Source organism: Fundulus heteroclitus, chromosome 17 (genome assembly GCF_011125445.2).
Source record: "Fundulus heteroclitus isolate FHET01 chromosome 17, MU-UCD_Fhet_4.1, whole genome shotgun sequence".
Lineage (NCBI taxonomy): Eukaryota > Metazoa > Chordata > Actinopteri > Cyprinodontiformes > Fundulidae > Fundulus > Fundulus heteroclitus.
The window spans coordinates 4,140,062-4,158,283 of NC_046377.1; the positions used below are offsets into that span (position 1 = coordinate 4,140,062).

Here is an 18,222-nt window from a genome sequence, read left to right on the forward strand (position 1 = left end):
TAAGTGAGAGAGCTTAATTTTGTTTTTTTTCTCATGACTTTTAGACGATCAAACTGATGAAACTTCCTGTTGACCTTACTAAATATATATTCCAAATTTTTCCGATAACATGTTAGGGTAACAGGACTGATTGAAGACTCAGGGACACAACTAAAATGTGTAATTTAACAATAATATTCTAGATTTCTTTTGAAAGAAATGTATGTAAATCATAGATGGGATGAGCAGTGATTGCTAAAATGGCAAAAGAAAACAGCATTTATTTTTTTATTTATTGTGAGGTGTAACGTTATAGAGTGAGGACAGTTGGCAAATTCAAATTCAAAAATACTTTATTGATCCCAAAGGGAAATTAAATGTTGTTGTAACTCATATTAATCCTAATTCTTCAAAGCGTTATTGTACATAGTGATGGGTGTTGGCAGGAAAGATTTCTTGTAGCAGTTTGTATTGCAGCGAATTTGAAGAAGCCTCTGACTGAAGACACTCTGTTTTCCCAGGACAGTCTGATGAAGAGGATGGTCACGGTTGTCCAAAATGTTCTTAGTTTTATAAGAATCTTCTTTATCAGGTTGTTGAGCCTTTTTAGATCCCTGGCTCTGATGCTGTTGCCCCAACACAATGATGGTCAGAGGAGATGACGCTCTCAACAACAGAAGATGTGCAGGATCTTGCTGTAAACCTTGAAGGACCTTAGCTTCCTCCAGACGTACAGTCTGCTCTGTCCTTTCTTATAGTCGGCTTCACTGTTGCGTCTCCAGTTCAGTCTGTTCAGATAACCACCGAGGTATTTATATTCCTCAGCCACATCCTCTTCTTCTCCCATAATGGAAACAGGATTTGAGCTAACCCTGTTTCTCCTGTAATCTACAATCAATCATTTTGTTCACATTCAAGATGAGATGATTGTTCTCTCGCCATGCCTCAAAGCAATCCTCTAGATCTCTGTACTCAGCTTCTTGTCCGACTCTGATACATCCGACAGCTGCAGAATCATCTGAGCATTGTACCGGACGTCTGAAGTGTACAGAGTAAAAAGGAACGGTGAGAGTACGGTCCCCTGTGGCGCTCCTGTGTTGCCGCCCACCTGGTTAGACACACGACCCTTCAGCCTCACAATCTGTGGTCTGTTATATGTAATTGGTCGCAGTTTCCCCTGAAGGCGTGGGTTCAAATCTCTCCTCTAACAACATAGGTTGCATTCAAGCACGCTGGGGGAAAATCAAGTTCACTGACTTGTTGGGCGACCAGTTAAACTGCTGCCAGCTGCTGGACGTTCCTGTAGCAGCTGTGCAGCGAGCTCTCTGCTGCGGTCCTGTATTTGGCTTTGTACTTCGGGCCCACTGTGTGGATGATGAATCACGCTGCCAGGCTAAAGGTTTTGGTCAGCTTGGCCTGACTAAACAACCCCCTACAAAAAGGTGAAGTTATTTTTCTGATGAAATTCTTTGGAGAATTCACATATGCAGCAATATCAACTACACAAAAATAGTGATTCCACCACAACTTTAAAGCAAGTAATGGAATTGCCTTTATTGTAATAGTTGGCAACCACACATGCATCTGTTGATGGACTCCCATCATACTGTGGTTATCATAATAAAACTACGTTAAGAGATATCAAGAGTGATTTTTTTTTAAATATCTAGACTAAAGTAAATGCAAAACAGTTGTCACAGTTAAAATTTAATAGTACACTAATATGTAGAAAAATATATTTATTAGTGGTTACTGAAGTAATCAGTCTAGTAAATGATGTTAATCTTTGACGTGGTGTTTAGAAATAAAGAATGTTGGAAATTCCCTGCAGCACTAACCTCGTGAGACCGTGTAAAAGATCCTTAGTGAAGTTGTCGTTTCAGTGTTTGAATGTACAAAATTCTGCAAATTAAAATGTTTTGGATGACCCCCCCCCCCCCACAAATGTGAGCAACATGCTGCATCTCATGTTGCTCACATCTCCCTGGGTGGTGAGCAAAAATAGTCCCTATCTAAAGCTCTGTCAGCTTCCTGGTATATGTTGAAGTTTGTAAAGCCACATTTCAGTATTTTTGCAAACGCTCCTGCTTTATTATTAAAGACCCCTGCTAAAGTGTACACTGGATGCGGTTTTACTGTAAAAGCAAATCCCATCAAAAATATTTGGATACATGATATTTTGTACAACGTCCGTGTATTTTTTTTTTAAAAAAAAAAGAAAAATTAATAAATGGGCGTGTCCACGGAGACCGGGGGCGGGTCTTATCAACAGCTGGTGGCGATTGTGTGCACGTGAAACGTTGGGCGCCACAGACCGGGGAGAGGCTCTGTGGTCCGGTTCATATCCCCAGGTTTCATTTAAATTTCACTGTTTTGTTTTTTTTCCCCCACAAGAAAATAGATAACCACGGTTGAGGAAAAAAATGCAATGAAATAAAACAACACAAACACTGGAGCTACGTTCTGATAATGTTCGACTTGAAGAAAAGAAACAGCTTGACTCTGAGAGGCACCCGCGAGGCGGAGGAGTTCAGGCGCGTGGCGGTGCGGCGCAAAGACAAAGGTGCGACAGCGGACAGCCAGGTCCCAGGTGAGGCGGCTTTACATTTAAACCACCACCTGCTGTTACAACGAATGAAGTTAGTGCTCTACATGTCTTTCTGACTCTGAACTAAAAAGTTCAGAGTCAGAAAAGTTTTTTAAAATTATTATTTAAACACAGAAAATGATAAAGTGTGCTAAAGAAACATAAATAACTTTTTTTTGTTTCATGGCCTTATATTATTTTCGACTTTATAACATATCTAACAAATAGTCTTAAATAAAGCCTCTTCTTTATGAAAGAAAAACTGCTTTTGTTTCCCCCGTCCTATTATGCAGCGCTATTGGAGCTTGAGTGTCAAAAATCGCAGGCAACATTAATTCATTTATTTTTTTGGTCGATTTTTGTTGTTGTAAAGGTCATAAATTCCATTAAGTCGAATATGTATATGAAAACTCATTAAACATATAACAATTTGCCACAAAATGGGCATCCTGGCCACATGCCATCCAATTTGCACATCCAGAGTTATGGAAAATAAACAAATGTCCAGAGACCCATGATGGGTAAAGTGTTCTAAGTTTTCTTTTAACTAATCTACTGTAGTTGGAGTGTATATTCAAGGTTTAAAGGGAATGTAGTGTTTCTATAGGGGAACTTAATCAAATGTGACCAGGGCAGCGGGTTAGAGTGTTAATTCGGTTGTGTATGAGCGTACTAGGCACACTTGGTGACTTTGTTGGATTAGGGCATTATTTCAACCACTGAATAAGCCTGGACTTTGCCCTTTGTGTCTTTACATAAACTAATCATGTAGTCCTTACAGACCCTCCATTCTCATACAAAGCTGCTCCTGTTCTCACAGTGAGGAAGAATATACGTGTCTTCTTTGGTACTGTCAGATGGAGGGGCTCCAACAGTACAATTCATACTCAGAATTATATGAGGGAAATTGTTCTTTCGGCTGCTGGTTATGTCGATTATCACTTTTAGGTGAAAGTTTATGTTTAAAAGTAACTCACTTGCATACAAAACACTTGGGACCGTCTGTTCAAAAACCCCAGTAAATCTCCTTATAGAGTTTTCAGAAACGACCTATGATCAATAGTGAAAAAATTCTTGTGTTGGTGGGCTGAGAATACATACATCAATGCAGAAGAGAGTGTTGTGCATAAACAGGTTCACAAGTGGAGCTCACATTCTTTTGTGAAAAGCGATGCTGTTTTTTGTTTTCTTCATTGTATTTTGTTTAAAACAGAAGTTTAAGTTGTTTCTGCCGCTCTTGTCCCACACAATGGCACACGTTTCTCAGAAATCGGCACAATTCAAAAACGGGTTCCAGAGGAAGGGGACATGTGCAGTAAGTCTACAATCCGTAGAAATTAATGCTCATGCGCAGTAGATTAACAGATGCAGACCTGTAAGGAGAAATGAGGGTCTTCTCCGAAAGTCCAGAATAACTGAAGAGCAACAACATTTAATATTAAGGACCTGCATCATTGGAGTGGGTCAAACTGATTTTTCTACTTTGAAACCATGAACGCCTGAATTAAAAACAAAAAGATGATAAGAAAAAGGACACTTCAGTTTTTTATACACAGACTCGCTGGATCAGATCAGCGGATTTACCAGGACTTTCTCTCATTTTACGCTGAAAGCTACTCAGTTTTGTCTCTGAAGAGTGTTTGGTTCAAAAATGTGTGTTTTCCTAATAAGAGGCAATTCAATTAAAAAATATGTGCAACTTTAAACGGCGAGCAAAAAAGAAAATCAATCAAAACAAGAAAAATCATCAAATGATAAAACATGCAGTCAACAAAATATTCCCTTTTTTTAAATTATGTACAATGAGGAAAAATATCTTCAATAAACATTTGTAAACTCAGAAAACCTGTCTAATTATGTTTTAGATTTTCCAATTTTTAAAATATTTACACATCTTGAGAGGTCCAAAAATGTCCTTTCCTTTTCTTTCCTCCTTATGTCACCATGAAAGCTCTCAACGTTGTCTCTGATCCGCTCCCAGAAGTAGTGTAGCCGGGGCAGCGGAGGAACAGGTGCTCCTGATCCATCCACCGTGTGTGGTAGAAGGCAGAGCTGCGGTCTGCCTTCTAAGGTGTGTTCACTTTTAACGTGAACGTGTCAGGCTGAGTGACAGATTTACATGATATCCCTATGCACAGGTGCAACACGGGAGCACAAAGCAATGCTAAGCGAGGCCACAGAGGCAATTCTAGGGGTGCAAAATGCCTGATTTTGGAGATTAAAGCGAAGCCAGAGAGAGACAGCATCTGTGATGGATGCAAAGCGACAGTTGTTGGAGTTGCAACATCTGGACTTTTGTGTTTTGTCGCGCCGAGACAAGCAGACAATTTGGGTGAAGTGTGTTGCCCAAGGACACAATGACTGAGATTGTGAAGTGTGAACGCACCTTCAGACTGAGGCTACTACGTTTACACTGCAGGGAAATCCGACCCAAATCCCATCTTTTTGTCCATATGCGACCTATATCTGCCTTTTTCACGGCAGTGTGAACGGCCCAATTACCGTCTTTTCACCTCCCAAAAAATCGGATTTGTGCCACTCCATATGTGGTAATAATTTTTTTTCAAAGCGTCCCCTGTCTGAACGATCATGTTGCATCTTATCCGTCTTTCACGTCACCCTCCTGTCTCTCACTACATCCACACACAGTAGTAGCAGTTAGCGCTCCATAGAAGACCGTTGTTAATGCGTTGCTTTCTTCTGACCTTATTTCGTCTCGCTGTGATGTGATCTTCATATTGTCAGCTCCCATTGCTCAGCTGCTGTCTAATAAGGAGAAACCCATATATATTTTTTTCTTTTCAAGTTCTTTTTTTTTTTTTTTTTTACACTTTATTTAACACTTCTAAAAACAATTACATTCACCATTACTTCCATAAACAGTGCGCTGCTGTGTGACGTCTCCTTCTGTTACCTGCGTATGCGGGTCGCTGAACCATTCAGACAGAAGTCTGATGATGGCCGCATTTATTAGTAGTATGAATGGCCACCTCCAGAAAAAAATGGATTTCAGCAAAAAATCGGAATTGAGCATGAAGACCTGCAGTGTGAACGTAGCCTGAGAGAAGCTCTGAGATAGCAGCTGGCTGTTCTCATAGTGCTGCTCTCTCCAGCCCACAGCCAGGGAGAGCTGTCCCCAGCTCCGGGCTGGGGAGAGCTATCTGCTCGTTTGACCAAAGTTCTCTCAGAGCGAATACAAAATTCAACCTATAAAAACTGTTTCACTGCGGTTAAAAATAAAGCTGCCCCCAGGAGGGGTTTCCTTCTTCCAGGCATTTCTAGGCTGGTCAAAACACAAACCGTGCTGAGTAAAACTGAGGGGGATATGTTGGTAAAGATTCACAGTCACCCAGAACTGAGGGGGGAGGAACCAAGCAGAACAGACCAAATTCAGAAGAGTCGGTGGAAATGGGGCATGAGTGATTGTAGGCAGCAGAGATGCAGTTCAGCTTTGTAAGGACCTATATTTGTAATTTAGGCCTATGCATCTGCCCTAAACATACCTGGCTGGCTTTGTCCGATATACTTAAAGGGACAATAAGTAAGACATTTTCTGTAAAATTAACCAAAATCGTTCTCATTTGTCACCCTGGATAGAAGTAACATTCCCTATAAACAATTGGTCCTCTCCATCAACAATGTCATAGTCAAGTGTTTCTCCTTTCAAAATTAGAGGTATGGTGCTCAACTACGTCAGTGCAGTGTGTAGCCTGTGTTTACTTCCTGGTTCCTGAGGCCAATCATATGAGAGTTACCAGTGTTCCCAAAACAGCAGACAGTATTTGATATTTTATCTTGGCAAAAGAGCAGCAGCCTGGAAACATGGAAGCCAGTAAGAGAAGCGGAGCAGAAATGGAACAAAATACAACATCATTTACCTGTCCTGTGTAAATAAAAATTTAGTTGGGTTTCACGGCGGTAAAGGACCATTGAGGATGTTGTTTGTGTTGTTCCAATTTGAAACACTAGGTGTCATTATTACCTATTGCTCCTTTAAATAGAATCAAGATTTTAATTTAAGACCAAAATCATGGAAGGTTGAGTCCCGTTTGATAAGTTATTTATAGCTGACTTGAATTTACTTAGATTTTGTGGCTTCAGTTATAAAAAAAAAAAAAAAAAAAAATGTCACGAGTGAGTGAATTTTTTAAAGGCACTTCAACTTTCAACATCTCGTAGTTATTCCGTATCACTGAATTTTTGAGGTGTAATAATATTTGTAACAGTTTAAAGACCAAAGCAATTAAGAACACAAGCTTAATTTAAATGAGTAGTTTTTGAAAGTTGTACTTTTCTGGTTGAAAGAGTTAAATTATGAGAATGACATATAGCACGGTTTAGGGGAGCAAAGGCAACAGGACTGAATAAAAAGCACGGCATATCCATTATCTGTCCAATCATTTGTACATCACATCATAAGCCTTTTTTTTTACTTTATCTTAACCAAAAAGATATTAAAGAATGACAATTAGTTTAAGTTGGAGCTATGCACTATTGTTTAATTGGCAAGCTGTGGCCATGAATTAGCTAAATTAAACATGGACTTCAGAACTAGTTCTTGTTAAGGTTGAAATATCATGGCACTGCTAAAATAACGATGCTGCCTCTATCATTTCTTGACTGTTGGTACAGAGATGTCTGCTTTGAATGTCTCGAATAGACGAACTAAACATAGTTCTTTTTTTTTTCTTTTTTTTTACTGTGGTCAAATGGTTCAGTCTGAGCTGTCGCTGAAATCTAAATTTTAAAGACTTAGAAATGCATAAGATTTATTAGATTTTTTTTAAAGTTCATTTCTGTTTCATAAATTTGAAACGTTCATGGCTGAGCTGTGTAACTACCTCTTTGTGGCGTTGCTATGAAGACAGCGGCAGTATTTGTAAGTCTGGCAAAGGTTAGACTCGGAACTGCTAAGCAGAAGTGAGAAAATTGAAGTTTTCCACTGAGATAGCAGCGGACCTTAGCCCTCTTCACATGACCAACAAATCTGCCTCACATAAGCACAAAGAGCTCGACTTTGCTACAAATGAGGGATAATCTGGCTCAATCTCGGATGTAAAGGCAGGTAGGAAAACAGTTATACAATTCAAAAGTAACACGTTTCTAAGGTTGTGGTGCAAGTTTCTTTTTTTTTTTTTTAAATCATGAGTGGTGCGTTTATAATGCTAATGATCTGCCCTGGATGACTTAAACAGTTAAATTAACACGTGTCAACACGGGTCTGCAAGGTATTTGTGCCAAAAGTACTCATTTTGGCCACATAAGCAAGTGGTGTTGAATTCATTTAGTTGTATTCTCATTTTCTAACTTTTGTAAATAATTATCTTTTGTAACGTGTGAAAAGTTGTCCTTTTGAGCTAGTATGTGTTTACTTTGATCATTTTAGCAGGGAATTGATTTAAACCCTCTTGTAAATAACATAAACACGAGTGTTCATGTAGAAGGGATAGTGTTGAAAAATGAACCTTCATCAAATCTAAAATACAACTTTAAATTAAATAAGACTGATCTAGCAGGTATGATTCTTTGCTTGTTGGCGCATATACTTTACAACAGTAAAGTGTGGGGCTTTATCAAGGAAAAACACTATTATGCTAGGGGGGGGGTTGTTGTCTGCTACAATGGTAAACAAGTTGGGCTGTGTTCACAATGGATGACAGGCAGGCGTAAGTGTAAAGTTTGACTGAGGTGTTGCAGTTATCTCTGTGATTGAACGGCTAAGTCTGGGGTTACTTTGCCCAGAATGGGGATCTTAAGGCATGGAGGCCAGCAGCAATGTTTGGGGTGAATATTTGTTAGCACTCTGACTGTGAAGTAATAATAAATGTTAAAACTAAAGCGGAAAAAAAGCCTTTCACACCTCACCAATAATCTCAGAAAACTTAAGATTTTTAGTAAATCTTAAAAGCGGCCACAGAAAATTTAACATATTTACCAGTTACAGCATGTATTTTTTTGAGTTAACGGTATTTTTCTTTAGATGTGGACGGTGGAGTATGCGGCTCATACAGCTGCGGCCGTTCTTCTGACACTTTCTACGGAACGGGACCAAATTCTAAACTGGGCGCAAAAGAGGATTGGGAGAACAGGCCGTCCAAGAGATCCCCCTTAAAGTCTCTAGGTAAGCCTAAAAACCATGAAGCTGGGTTTTGGTTAATGGTGGTCAGTTATGGGAGCATTTAACAAAAATCACGCTACCCTGAGCACAATTGGTGGATTCTGATTGGCCATGATCATCTGTTGATCAGTAAATACGCCTTTTTCAAAGAGCTCTAAGGCGGTGGTAACAATAACTGTAGTGTGGATTGCGTTACACAGGGAAGAAAGCAACTTAAAAGTTAAGTAAGAGGAAGCATAGAGATGTGATAAGTTGTTTAGCCCAAAAAAACACGTTTTCTACATCATGCCTGTGATTCAGTCATCCTGTGGGCGAACAAGAGAGAGAGCAAGGCTTTAAATAGATGGTAACCATGTTTAATGGAATACAAATGTGCTACTGTTTTTGTTTTTTTTTTAGCTGGAAATGTCACACTACGGGAAATCTTAAATTACGGTGGAGTTGTACAGTTTTCAGGAAATGGACACCTAGGCTGCTGTTTTAGTAATACCACCCACTCCTAATTCCTAAAACTAGATGCTGCAAAAATCTTTACTCCAAATAAGTCTTAGCTTTAAATGAATTAAAATCTGTTTTACAAAAGTATATGTGCCCTTCTCTCCAATCCTTAAAGAGATCAGATTTGGTTACAATTGAGATTAGCAGCATTGCAAAAACAGAACTTAAAATAAGTAAAATGTTCTTAAAATGAGTGTATTTGTCCTTGATCTGAGCAGGTAAATAAGATGATTTACCAATGGAATAAGATTTCTGCACTTAAAATGGTAACAACTCATCTCCATCATCTCATTTAAAGTGCAGTATATCTAATTATCTTATTTTAGTGGTCAAAATACTCATTCCATTGGCAAAAAATCGTATTTACCTGCTCAAATCAAGGACAAATACATCAACTTTAAGAACATTTTACTTATTTTTAGATCCGTTTTTGCAGTGAGGTCATGGCTTATTTTATAGTGAAAGTTCCCTGCTAATACACCCCCCCCCCCAAAAATGTCTTTGCAGCAGTTCCTAAAGCAGCTCACCTGCAGAGGTCGCAGAGGACCGGACAAGATCAAGCCTGCAATCCTGCTTCAGAGACACTAAAAGCTCAGCAAGTAAATAGAACAACCCAGGACCAGACTTCCAACAGAAACTGTGGAACCTGCATTTCTTGCGTTAACCTGCACACTTGCCAAGGGTCTCCAAGTCCGATTGGAGGTGGAGGAAGCAATTTTCTGAATCCAGTGTCTGGGTCACACCTCAGCCCAGGCAGGCAGGCTCAGGGGTTCCCAAACCTTTTAAATTGTTTAGTGGCAAGATCCCCAAGTCCAGGCAAAAGAAGCTTTCAGGCCTGCAGTCCACTGGGAGAGGAAGGCCACAGCCCTGCTAAGCTGTCCCCAAGAAACCAAAGTCCTCTCATGGGAAAACTGCGCACCCCAAGCCCTATTCAGAAGAAGATGGGCAGCTTCAGCCCTGCCAAGAGCTCCAAGTCGTGGCTGGGCCTGCACAGAATTTCAAATGAGAAGCTGGAAAGACTAGAGAAGAAGGCAGAGAAATGTTTAAGCGTGCCTGATCTAATAACCTACATGGATGAAACCAGGTAGGACTTTTTTTGGCTAATATTTTAGCTTTTTCCTTTTTTATGCATGAAAATGATTTTTAAAAAAAAAAACCATTCTATGCAGGATTCCTGTTGAAAAAGCTGTTTGTTCTCCCCTGAAATCACTGCAATCACCTAACTGTAACGGGCTCGGCATCACTATCGAGACGCCAGCCAAGTGTAAGCACAGTACCGCAGACGGAGACCATTCTTGCAGTAATGACGCCGAACTTTCCCCAAGACCACAGAACGACGTAAAAGAGGAGGAAGAGGAGTCGAGAGAAAACGTAACGGATGAAGGCAAGGCCCTCGGAGGACGTGGTAGGTATTCCTGCGTGTGGGAAAAAGCGACCACAACAGATGAAAGCAGTCATCTGGCTCCTAAAGCCGATGACGATGAGGGAGATGAAGAGAGGATTAATGAAAGTGGAGGAAGTGAGCCGAAAAATGAAGACGACAAAGAACAGAAACTGTACAAGATTGCTAATGAGCTCCTGCAGACGGAGAGAACGTATGTGGCTCGTCTCCACCTTCTGGACCAGGTAACTGTAGCTTCCTGTAGTCCCCCCCCCCCCCCCAACCCACACACACACACAATCCTTTTTCTATGATCTTGCAAATAGATTTAGAGCAAAGATCATATTGTAATGCCATAACACTAACATATTGTAAAGGTTAGAGGCAGATAACTAATTTTAAGTTTCATTATCTGATAACAGAAAGCCTTTTATTAAAAAAAAAAGTCATGTGCTACCTATGGATGATGTTTTTTTTCTCAATCCACAGTATTTGGATAGGCAGTGTTATCATTTTTTTAATACCTTTTTAACAGGAATGTGACAAAGTGCTGAGCTCCATGGAAGTAAACAAGCTCGGACAGATACCTTGAGTAGAGATAAAACAGCAGCTGCAGTAGTTGTGTAAAAGCATAGTGTTTTTATTCACAATTAAGCATTTTTAAGCCCCCTCTTAAAGTGCTGATTCCTTAGGTGTTCTGGCTGGGTTAACCTGCATATAAATATTTATTTTGAGAGAGCAAATTTGTGCTGGAGACTTTATGAATACTTGTGTTTTTATTGACTGCTTTCATGCATAGATGCCTGAGGTCAGGAATCCAAAAACATCTTAACATCTGGCTGCGTTCTCAGTTATCTTGCACCCATGTTTTTATTTCAGGCTTTTTTTTTTCTCTTAATTTAACTATGCACTACAAACCAGAGCACAATTAAAAAGCAGAAGTTGTAAAACTGATGACATGCTTTAAGCGTTGCAGCGTGTCCTTTATTGTGATTGAACAGTTGCGGTCGTGGCTTCTCGACACTCTCTGCAGGTTTTCTGTTTACGCCTCACACAAGAAGCTGATCACGGCTCATTTCCTCCTGACGTCATAAAAGGCATCTTCTCCAACGTGTCGACGATCTACTCCTTCCACAGCCGGTTTCTGCTGCCCGATCTGGAAAACTGCATCATGCACTGGTGAGTCTTGGTTCTAAATATTTAATGAAGTCACTGATTGCTGCCCTTGGTTAATCCTTCATTAAAGGAGGAGCCGGCTTATTAGCCTCGTGAGACCATCCTGATCTCGCGAGCTTTCAAGGTTTCACTCGCAGATCAGTCTGGCTACTCTCCGTTGAAGAAAATTTGGAGCTGTTCACCAAACGAACGTCCAATCAGCGTTGGCTTTGAGGCGGGTTGAGGTGTGACGCAACGAGAAGCGCGACAGTTCAGTCTAAAGAACATTCCGGCTTCAGCCGATGAAACAAGCGTTAGCGTGGCTATCGAGCAAGTTTTATCGGAATTACAGAGTATTTCTTTGCTGAGCTAACGAGCCTTTACCTGCAGCAGCAAGAGTAGCTTGGCTTGTGGTTGTGTTTTCGTCGTCGCTCGTAACAGATCGACGACGAAGCATGTTGACGAGTACGTCATATGCTTCGTTGATCTGATTGGTTTATTTGGCCCGTCTATCACCAACATAGGCCAATCAGCTAACCAGTATTTTCGCCCCTTCCCAAAATTACTTCAACGGAAGGTTTCCAGATGGATATGCAGAGCAAATCTATCTGGCGGCGTCAGGTTACCGTCTTATACCCAGCTAGAGAATACATGACGATACAAACATCTGAACCATCAACAAAATGGAAATGTTTTTTAAGAACATAAAGCAATGGCTTCATTATATGAACTGCAGTGTTTAAGTTGCTCACACCTGGTTTTTTTTTAAGTATTTTTGCTTGTCTTTTGAATAAAGGGATGAAAGTCCCAGTCTGGGTAAAGCTCTTCTGCAGCACGCGCCCTTCCTGAGGATGTATGCCGACTACATCAGGAACTTCGACCGAGCCATAGAGCTGGTCCGGACCTGGACTGAACGTTCATCTGCCTTCAGAAACGTCATCCATGACATACAGGTAAGAAGAACTCCTCCGAGCAGGTTGGCTTCCGTACTTCTCCCCGTGTGTCGTCTAGAGCCGATCAAAGGTGCTCTTTTTGTGTCATCAGAGTCAGGAAATGTGTGGCAACCTTACCCTGCAGCACCACATGTTGGAACCAGTGCAGAGGGTTCCCCGTTACGAGCTGCTGCTGAAGGATTACTTGAAGAAGCTTCCTGAAGATAATCCAGATTATGAGCTTGCTAACAGTAAGTAATTGCATACCAAACCTCAGGATTAAAGACAAATACAAGTATTTAAGTTTACTTATTCAGTAGGATAAAAGGGCCTTGAAGTAATCTGGGAGTTACCAAGTTTTCTTATCAACCATTACGTCCACATGCCAACCGGTTGGTAGAGAGTGATGCCAGGACAGAGCTTTTTCCGCCCTACTACTACACGATCAAACATGTGAAGTTCACTAAACTCTACTGGGACTTTAATTGGAACTATGTATTATTGTCAGATGAGATCTGTCCTCATCTGTGGTGACCCTGGGAAAGTCAAGAATTCATGTATTTCTTCAAGCCAAAGAAACTTGTCCTTTTCTTCTCCTGAATATGTCAAGTGTTTTTATATGGTTGGATTTTCTTTTCACCTTGCAGTACTCCTCTACTGGACGAGTGAATCATGTAGCCTCCATTCTCCCACTAATTGGACAATGTATTCTTCTTCAGACAATTATCATCAGTTGTGAAATGTTTTCATATGACCATATTTCTGTCAGAGCTTTTACCTCATCCTGACTCCCATTGTGTGATCGTGAGTCATTCCTCCCAGCTATTGGTGCAATGTTTTGGTTGTTTACCAGATGCTGTGTTGCAGTTAGTTATGTCTTTGTCGGACCAGAGTTCACGCTGATCCGCAGCAGAGATTGATTGCGTGTTAGAAACCTTCTCAAACAAACCCTAAGATTAATAACCAGCTCTGAATATGTGAAAAAGTGCCTCATGCCTGCTGTATAGTCTGGTGGAAGAGACTTAATACATGTGACCGTATTGGTTTAGTAAAAAATGAATCCTTTTAAATTCAGCATGTTTTTACCCACTGAATAAATGTACTGAAAATCAGACTTGAGTAGATATATTTTTTTTATTTTCTCTGCGAGGTTATGTTAAATGGTAATGATCGATGAAATTACACATCCTTACCAGGGATGCCATTAGCTGTGGAGGGTACTGTTTACAGTATACTATGTTTAAATTGCTAGTTCTACTCATAAAGGCCAGTTTTGATGGTGTTTGAGATTCTTGTTTTACTTTTTCCCTCCAGAATCCTTGGAGGCCATTTCAATGGCTGCCACCCACTCGAACAGCGCCATCCAAAAAGCCGTACGTTGCCACGTAACTTTGCACACTGTTCAGCTTGTGGCTCATGTTTTTGTCCTCTAATTTGGTTTTAAAGTCTTCCACCGTCTCAGCAATTATTAGATTTTGAATTCCTAAATTCTGTAACAACACAGACAAAATATTGATTTTCTTTGTCTTTGTTTCCTTGCAGGAGAACCTAAAACGGCTTCTGGAGATTTACGAGATGGTCGGAGAAGAAGACGTGGTCAACCCAACTAACGAGTTCCTCAAAGAAGGTCGCCTGCTTAAACTTGCTGCCAGGAACACATCCGCCATGGAGAGACACCTGTTCTTGGTCAGTTAATAGTGGCGAATGTGCAGAACGGGCTCCTCTAGTCTTTGTTTCTCATCCATTCTTTTCAACAGTACCAAGATGCAAAACTACTACTAATGTCCGTGTTTTGCATTGACTGTCCACCCCAGTTCAACAACTTTGTGCTGTGCTGCTCGGCGAAGTTCAGCCTGGTTGGACAGCGATTCACTGTCCGCTGCAGGATCGGAGTGGACGGCATGCAAGTGCAACAGACAACCAACGAAGACCACCCATACACGTTCCAGGTCTCTGGCAAGGAGAAGACCCTGGAGCTACAGGCCAGGTGGCTGCACAGCTAAGCTGCACACATCTTTGTATCTTCTAAAATGGTTTCTGATTTACTACACAATGTTTCTGAATGGATTTTAATGGACAGTCGCGCAGTAGGTTTGTGTGTGCAGACAGCGATTTCAAGGAAAGTGCAATGTGTTGTGTGCTTCGCATATGCGGTAAAATAAAGAAATTGGCACATTAGTCCAGTGATACTGTGCAACCTGTGTACACTATCACTATGAATATACTCAATGATCTGTAACGTAAACAGTTAAATTCAAGCACTGCATTCTGCAATTAAAAAAAGGCACTTTGTGTGTTGTATCCAATTTAAATGTAATCACTTCTTTTATTTTCATTACAAGCTCCGAGCAGGAGAGGGACGACTGGCTAAAGGTATGTGTTTAATTGCAGTGCATTAACTGTTATTGAAATTACAGAAAGGCTCTGCTGCAGCAACTACTAATTCTTTTTTTTCTTTTTTTTTTTTTTTAATCTGCAGGCGATTCAGGAAGCCATTGATGTGTTTCAGAAGAAAAATGAAACCTTCAAATTGGCTTCTAAGGACCTCAATACAAAAGAACCTGTAGGTTGGATCGTGTACTTTCTAAGAAGCGGTCTTTGTGTGAATAAAGCCACTAAAGACACACGTCTGTTGTACAGGCTAAGGAACTTGGCCGACGAGCCCCTCGCTGGATCAGAGACAATGAGGTGACCCTGTGCATGACATGCCAGGAGCCTTTCAACGCACTCACCAGGAGAAGACATCACTGTCGAGCCTGTGGCTACGTGAGCAACTTTATGCTTTGTACCGCACGAAACGGAACGTAAGACGAGGCTGGTTCACAGCTGATGGGCTCTGTTCTTCCTCAGGTGGTGTGTTGGAAGTGTTCAGACAACAAAGTGGCTTTAGAGTATGACGGCAACAGGCTGAACAAAGTGTGCAAAGCTTGTTATTCTGTCCTGGCTGGCCAGAGAGCTGAGAGGATGGACCGCAAAAAGAGAAGAATGCTGGAGGTGGGCTTAGTGTATGCTTTGTAATGTTAGATGATGTTTTCCTCTTTTACATTGTCCATGACTGCATCTGAAATGGTCTAATTATAGCTGCTAGCTCCTTTTCCTTGACCTTTCATTGGGTCAATGGTAAGAACTCTGTTGTGGGGAGGAAAGGAGCTTCGGACTGATGTGCCGATTTCATACAGCCTTTAACTCCGATGTGACTCAAATCCGGGTCTACAGCTTTAAGACACGCAAGTTAGACCAATTTGCTGTAGACAACAAAGGCGGAGATGGCCAAAGGCCTTTTATCCACATGGATGACCGACAAGTCATGTAATGTGTGAAAGGGTAAATGGTGCACGCTCTCTTCTCTCCGGACATTTTCGTTTTTCTGTGAGGTGGGCTGTGCTTCTACATCATGTCACGCAAAGGATTGTGGGATTCCTCATAGCTCCTTAGTGCCAATAAGGGACATCATGAGGTTCCCATGCTTAAGGAGGTATGAGAGGAAGCATACAGGGTCCTTTTCCTACCTCCTTCCTTATTGACTGCACTGTTCGGACAGCACGTTTCAGTGCGTCAGCATGACACACATCTGCAGAGTCCTTAACCAAAAGACATTTTCGGATGCAGCCCTGGACTAGCTGCAGCTACAGGAAGGGACCACCTCTGTCAGTGGATTATTGGAAGAAAACACTGCAATATTCTGATATAAGCATTGTTTTGTTTTGGATTTCATCCCAGTCTGAAGTGTATCCAGAGTCCCAGAACAGTGTTTTGAGCGGGTTCCTACAATATGGGGACAGCTCAATGACTTGGCGACAAGCGTGGTGCGTTCTCAGTGAGACTGATCCGCCATTTTTCCACATGTATAATACTCCACAGGTAAGGAACAGTTTTTATTCGATATATATATATATATATATATATATATATATATATATATATATACACACAAACACGTGTTGCTGTTTTTTCCCCCCCAATAAAATCAAATCGTGTCTCTAGAGCAAATGCTAACATTGTGACACTTTCTTATCAAGGGACTCCTAACTTTGCCTTTGATTTACTGCACATTCAATATACATCCATATTTCCAAACTTCAACAGGACATACTTGTAAAAGTGAGGGAAGGAGCTGTGTATTTGCTATTTGTTTGAAATGTTGCACGGTAAACTTAACTAAAGAACTGAAATAGTAATAGTGTGCAGTGGCTGGCAGAAAATGAAGAATTTTTCTATAGGTGTATTGAACAGGCATGGTAGACATAATCAAGGTTTGATTAGATCACTGTGAAAGGGAAAAGCCTTTGGGCAAAAAAAAAAGCAAAACATGACCTTTGAGCCCTTCTTCACTTGCCAAACCACCTGCAAAACCGTTCCTAACATTGATAAACAACCCTTGCTACTACTGTTTTAACCTGATCAATATTCCAGAAGTTTAAACAAATTCATATTATAATCTGATTTAAAAAAAAATTTCAATTAAGTTTAAAACTCGGGTTGTTCCAAGTGAAGGTAATTTCTTAAATCAAAGAACATCAGGGAATTAATATAGAATGTTTGCTGCTTAAGGTTTTTGCTGGTGGATTGTACACCTCAGACACTCAGATGTGATGATTTTATCAGATAGAAAATGGTATTCTTTTTGAAACGTTTGTTTTGGATCACACCGACTTCTTGTCCCCCCCCCCCCCCTCCTCCCCCCTCCTCATGTCCAGGATGAGAAGCCCCAGCTGACTTTGCCATTACTCAGCTGTGTGATAGAGGAGCTGCAGGGGCAGAACTGTTTCTGTCTCAAGCTGTCCAAAACCAGCCACATCTTCTCCTGTGATGATCTGGATGTGAAGCAGAACTGGTTGACGGTACTTAAACTAGCTGTGATGAGAAGTTTGTGATCCGTGGAAATAGAAAAGTCTCTGTGTGGAAAAACTACCTTACAAGCATGTACAATGAACAGATAAAGGAATATTTGAAATGAGAGCAAGAGAAGTGTTTTTATTAAAAGTGGTTGTGCACTTATTTTCTGACATGATTGACAGTAAAAATAAATAAAGCAAAGATTATTTTAACATGAGTCAGACTATCCCTTAACTACAAAGATGTATGCTTCTGCTTTGTACAAGTTGCTGTGGATGACGAGAGGTGAAAACGTTTTGTTACAGTGAAGAGTTTCAATTATACATGGAGATCATCGTGGGTGTAGAAAACACATTCAGCTGATCCCATTTTACATAAAACACCTCTTCAATTCACATTTAATATCTTATAGCTAAAAGTAAAACAAATCACTGAGTAGACCTTTGTATCTTGTGGTTAGTGCAGCACGTTGACTAAAAACACAACAGAAACTTGCTGTACCCATAATGCATCCCATCATGCATGTAGCCCTGTAACTCGCTGTACAGCATGTTGCTGTTGCCTGTTTAAAACCAAACATTTTCTGTCGGTGCATGTGTTTTCATGTACAGATTATTTAGAAGCACATTCTGAGCATGTCCTTGAACTACGCAGGTTAATCATAAAAGTGTCGTCAAATGTAAAATCTGCTCAACGCTGTGTGGCTGGACTTGTAAAAGTTGTTTTAATACACCTT

The 18,222-nt window shown here is 40.7% G+C and overlaps 1 protein-coding gene across 2 annotated transcripts; it reads left to right on the forward strand.

The window, feature by feature from the left end:
* The first annotated feature begins 2,350 nt into the window (after nucleotides 1-2,350).
* On the forward strand, nucleotides 2,351-17,607 carry LOC105936324 (FYVE, RhoGEF and PH domain-containing protein 4). Of its 2 annotated transcripts, none has more exons than XM_036149096.1 (16): nucleotides 2,351-2,569; nucleotides 8,547-8,687; nucleotides 9,693-10,266; nucleotides 10,352-10,808; nucleotides 11,597-11,742; nucleotides 12,515-12,671; nucleotides 12,763-12,901; nucleotides 13,965-14,023; nucleotides 14,193-14,336; nucleotides 14,465-14,637; nucleotides 14,993-15,023; nucleotides 15,130-15,213; nucleotides 15,291-15,416; nucleotides 15,501-15,644; nucleotides 16,371-16,511; nucleotides 17,348-17,607. In XM_036149096.1, the coding sequence occupies exons 1-16, from the start codon at nucleotides 2,449-2,451 to the stop codon at nucleotides 17,522-17,524; spliced, it is 2,814 nt and encodes a 937-aa protein (XP_036004989.1). In that variant the 5' UTR covers nucleotides 2,351-2,448; the 3' UTR covers nucleotides 17,525-17,607. The 2 variants fall into 2 exon arrangements, with proteins under 2 accessions (XP_036004989.1, XP_036004988.1); XM_036149095.1 differs by having other exon boundaries at nucleotides 2,352-2,569; nucleotides 9,690-10,266.
* Nucleotides 17,608-18,222: the final 615 nt, after the last annotated feature.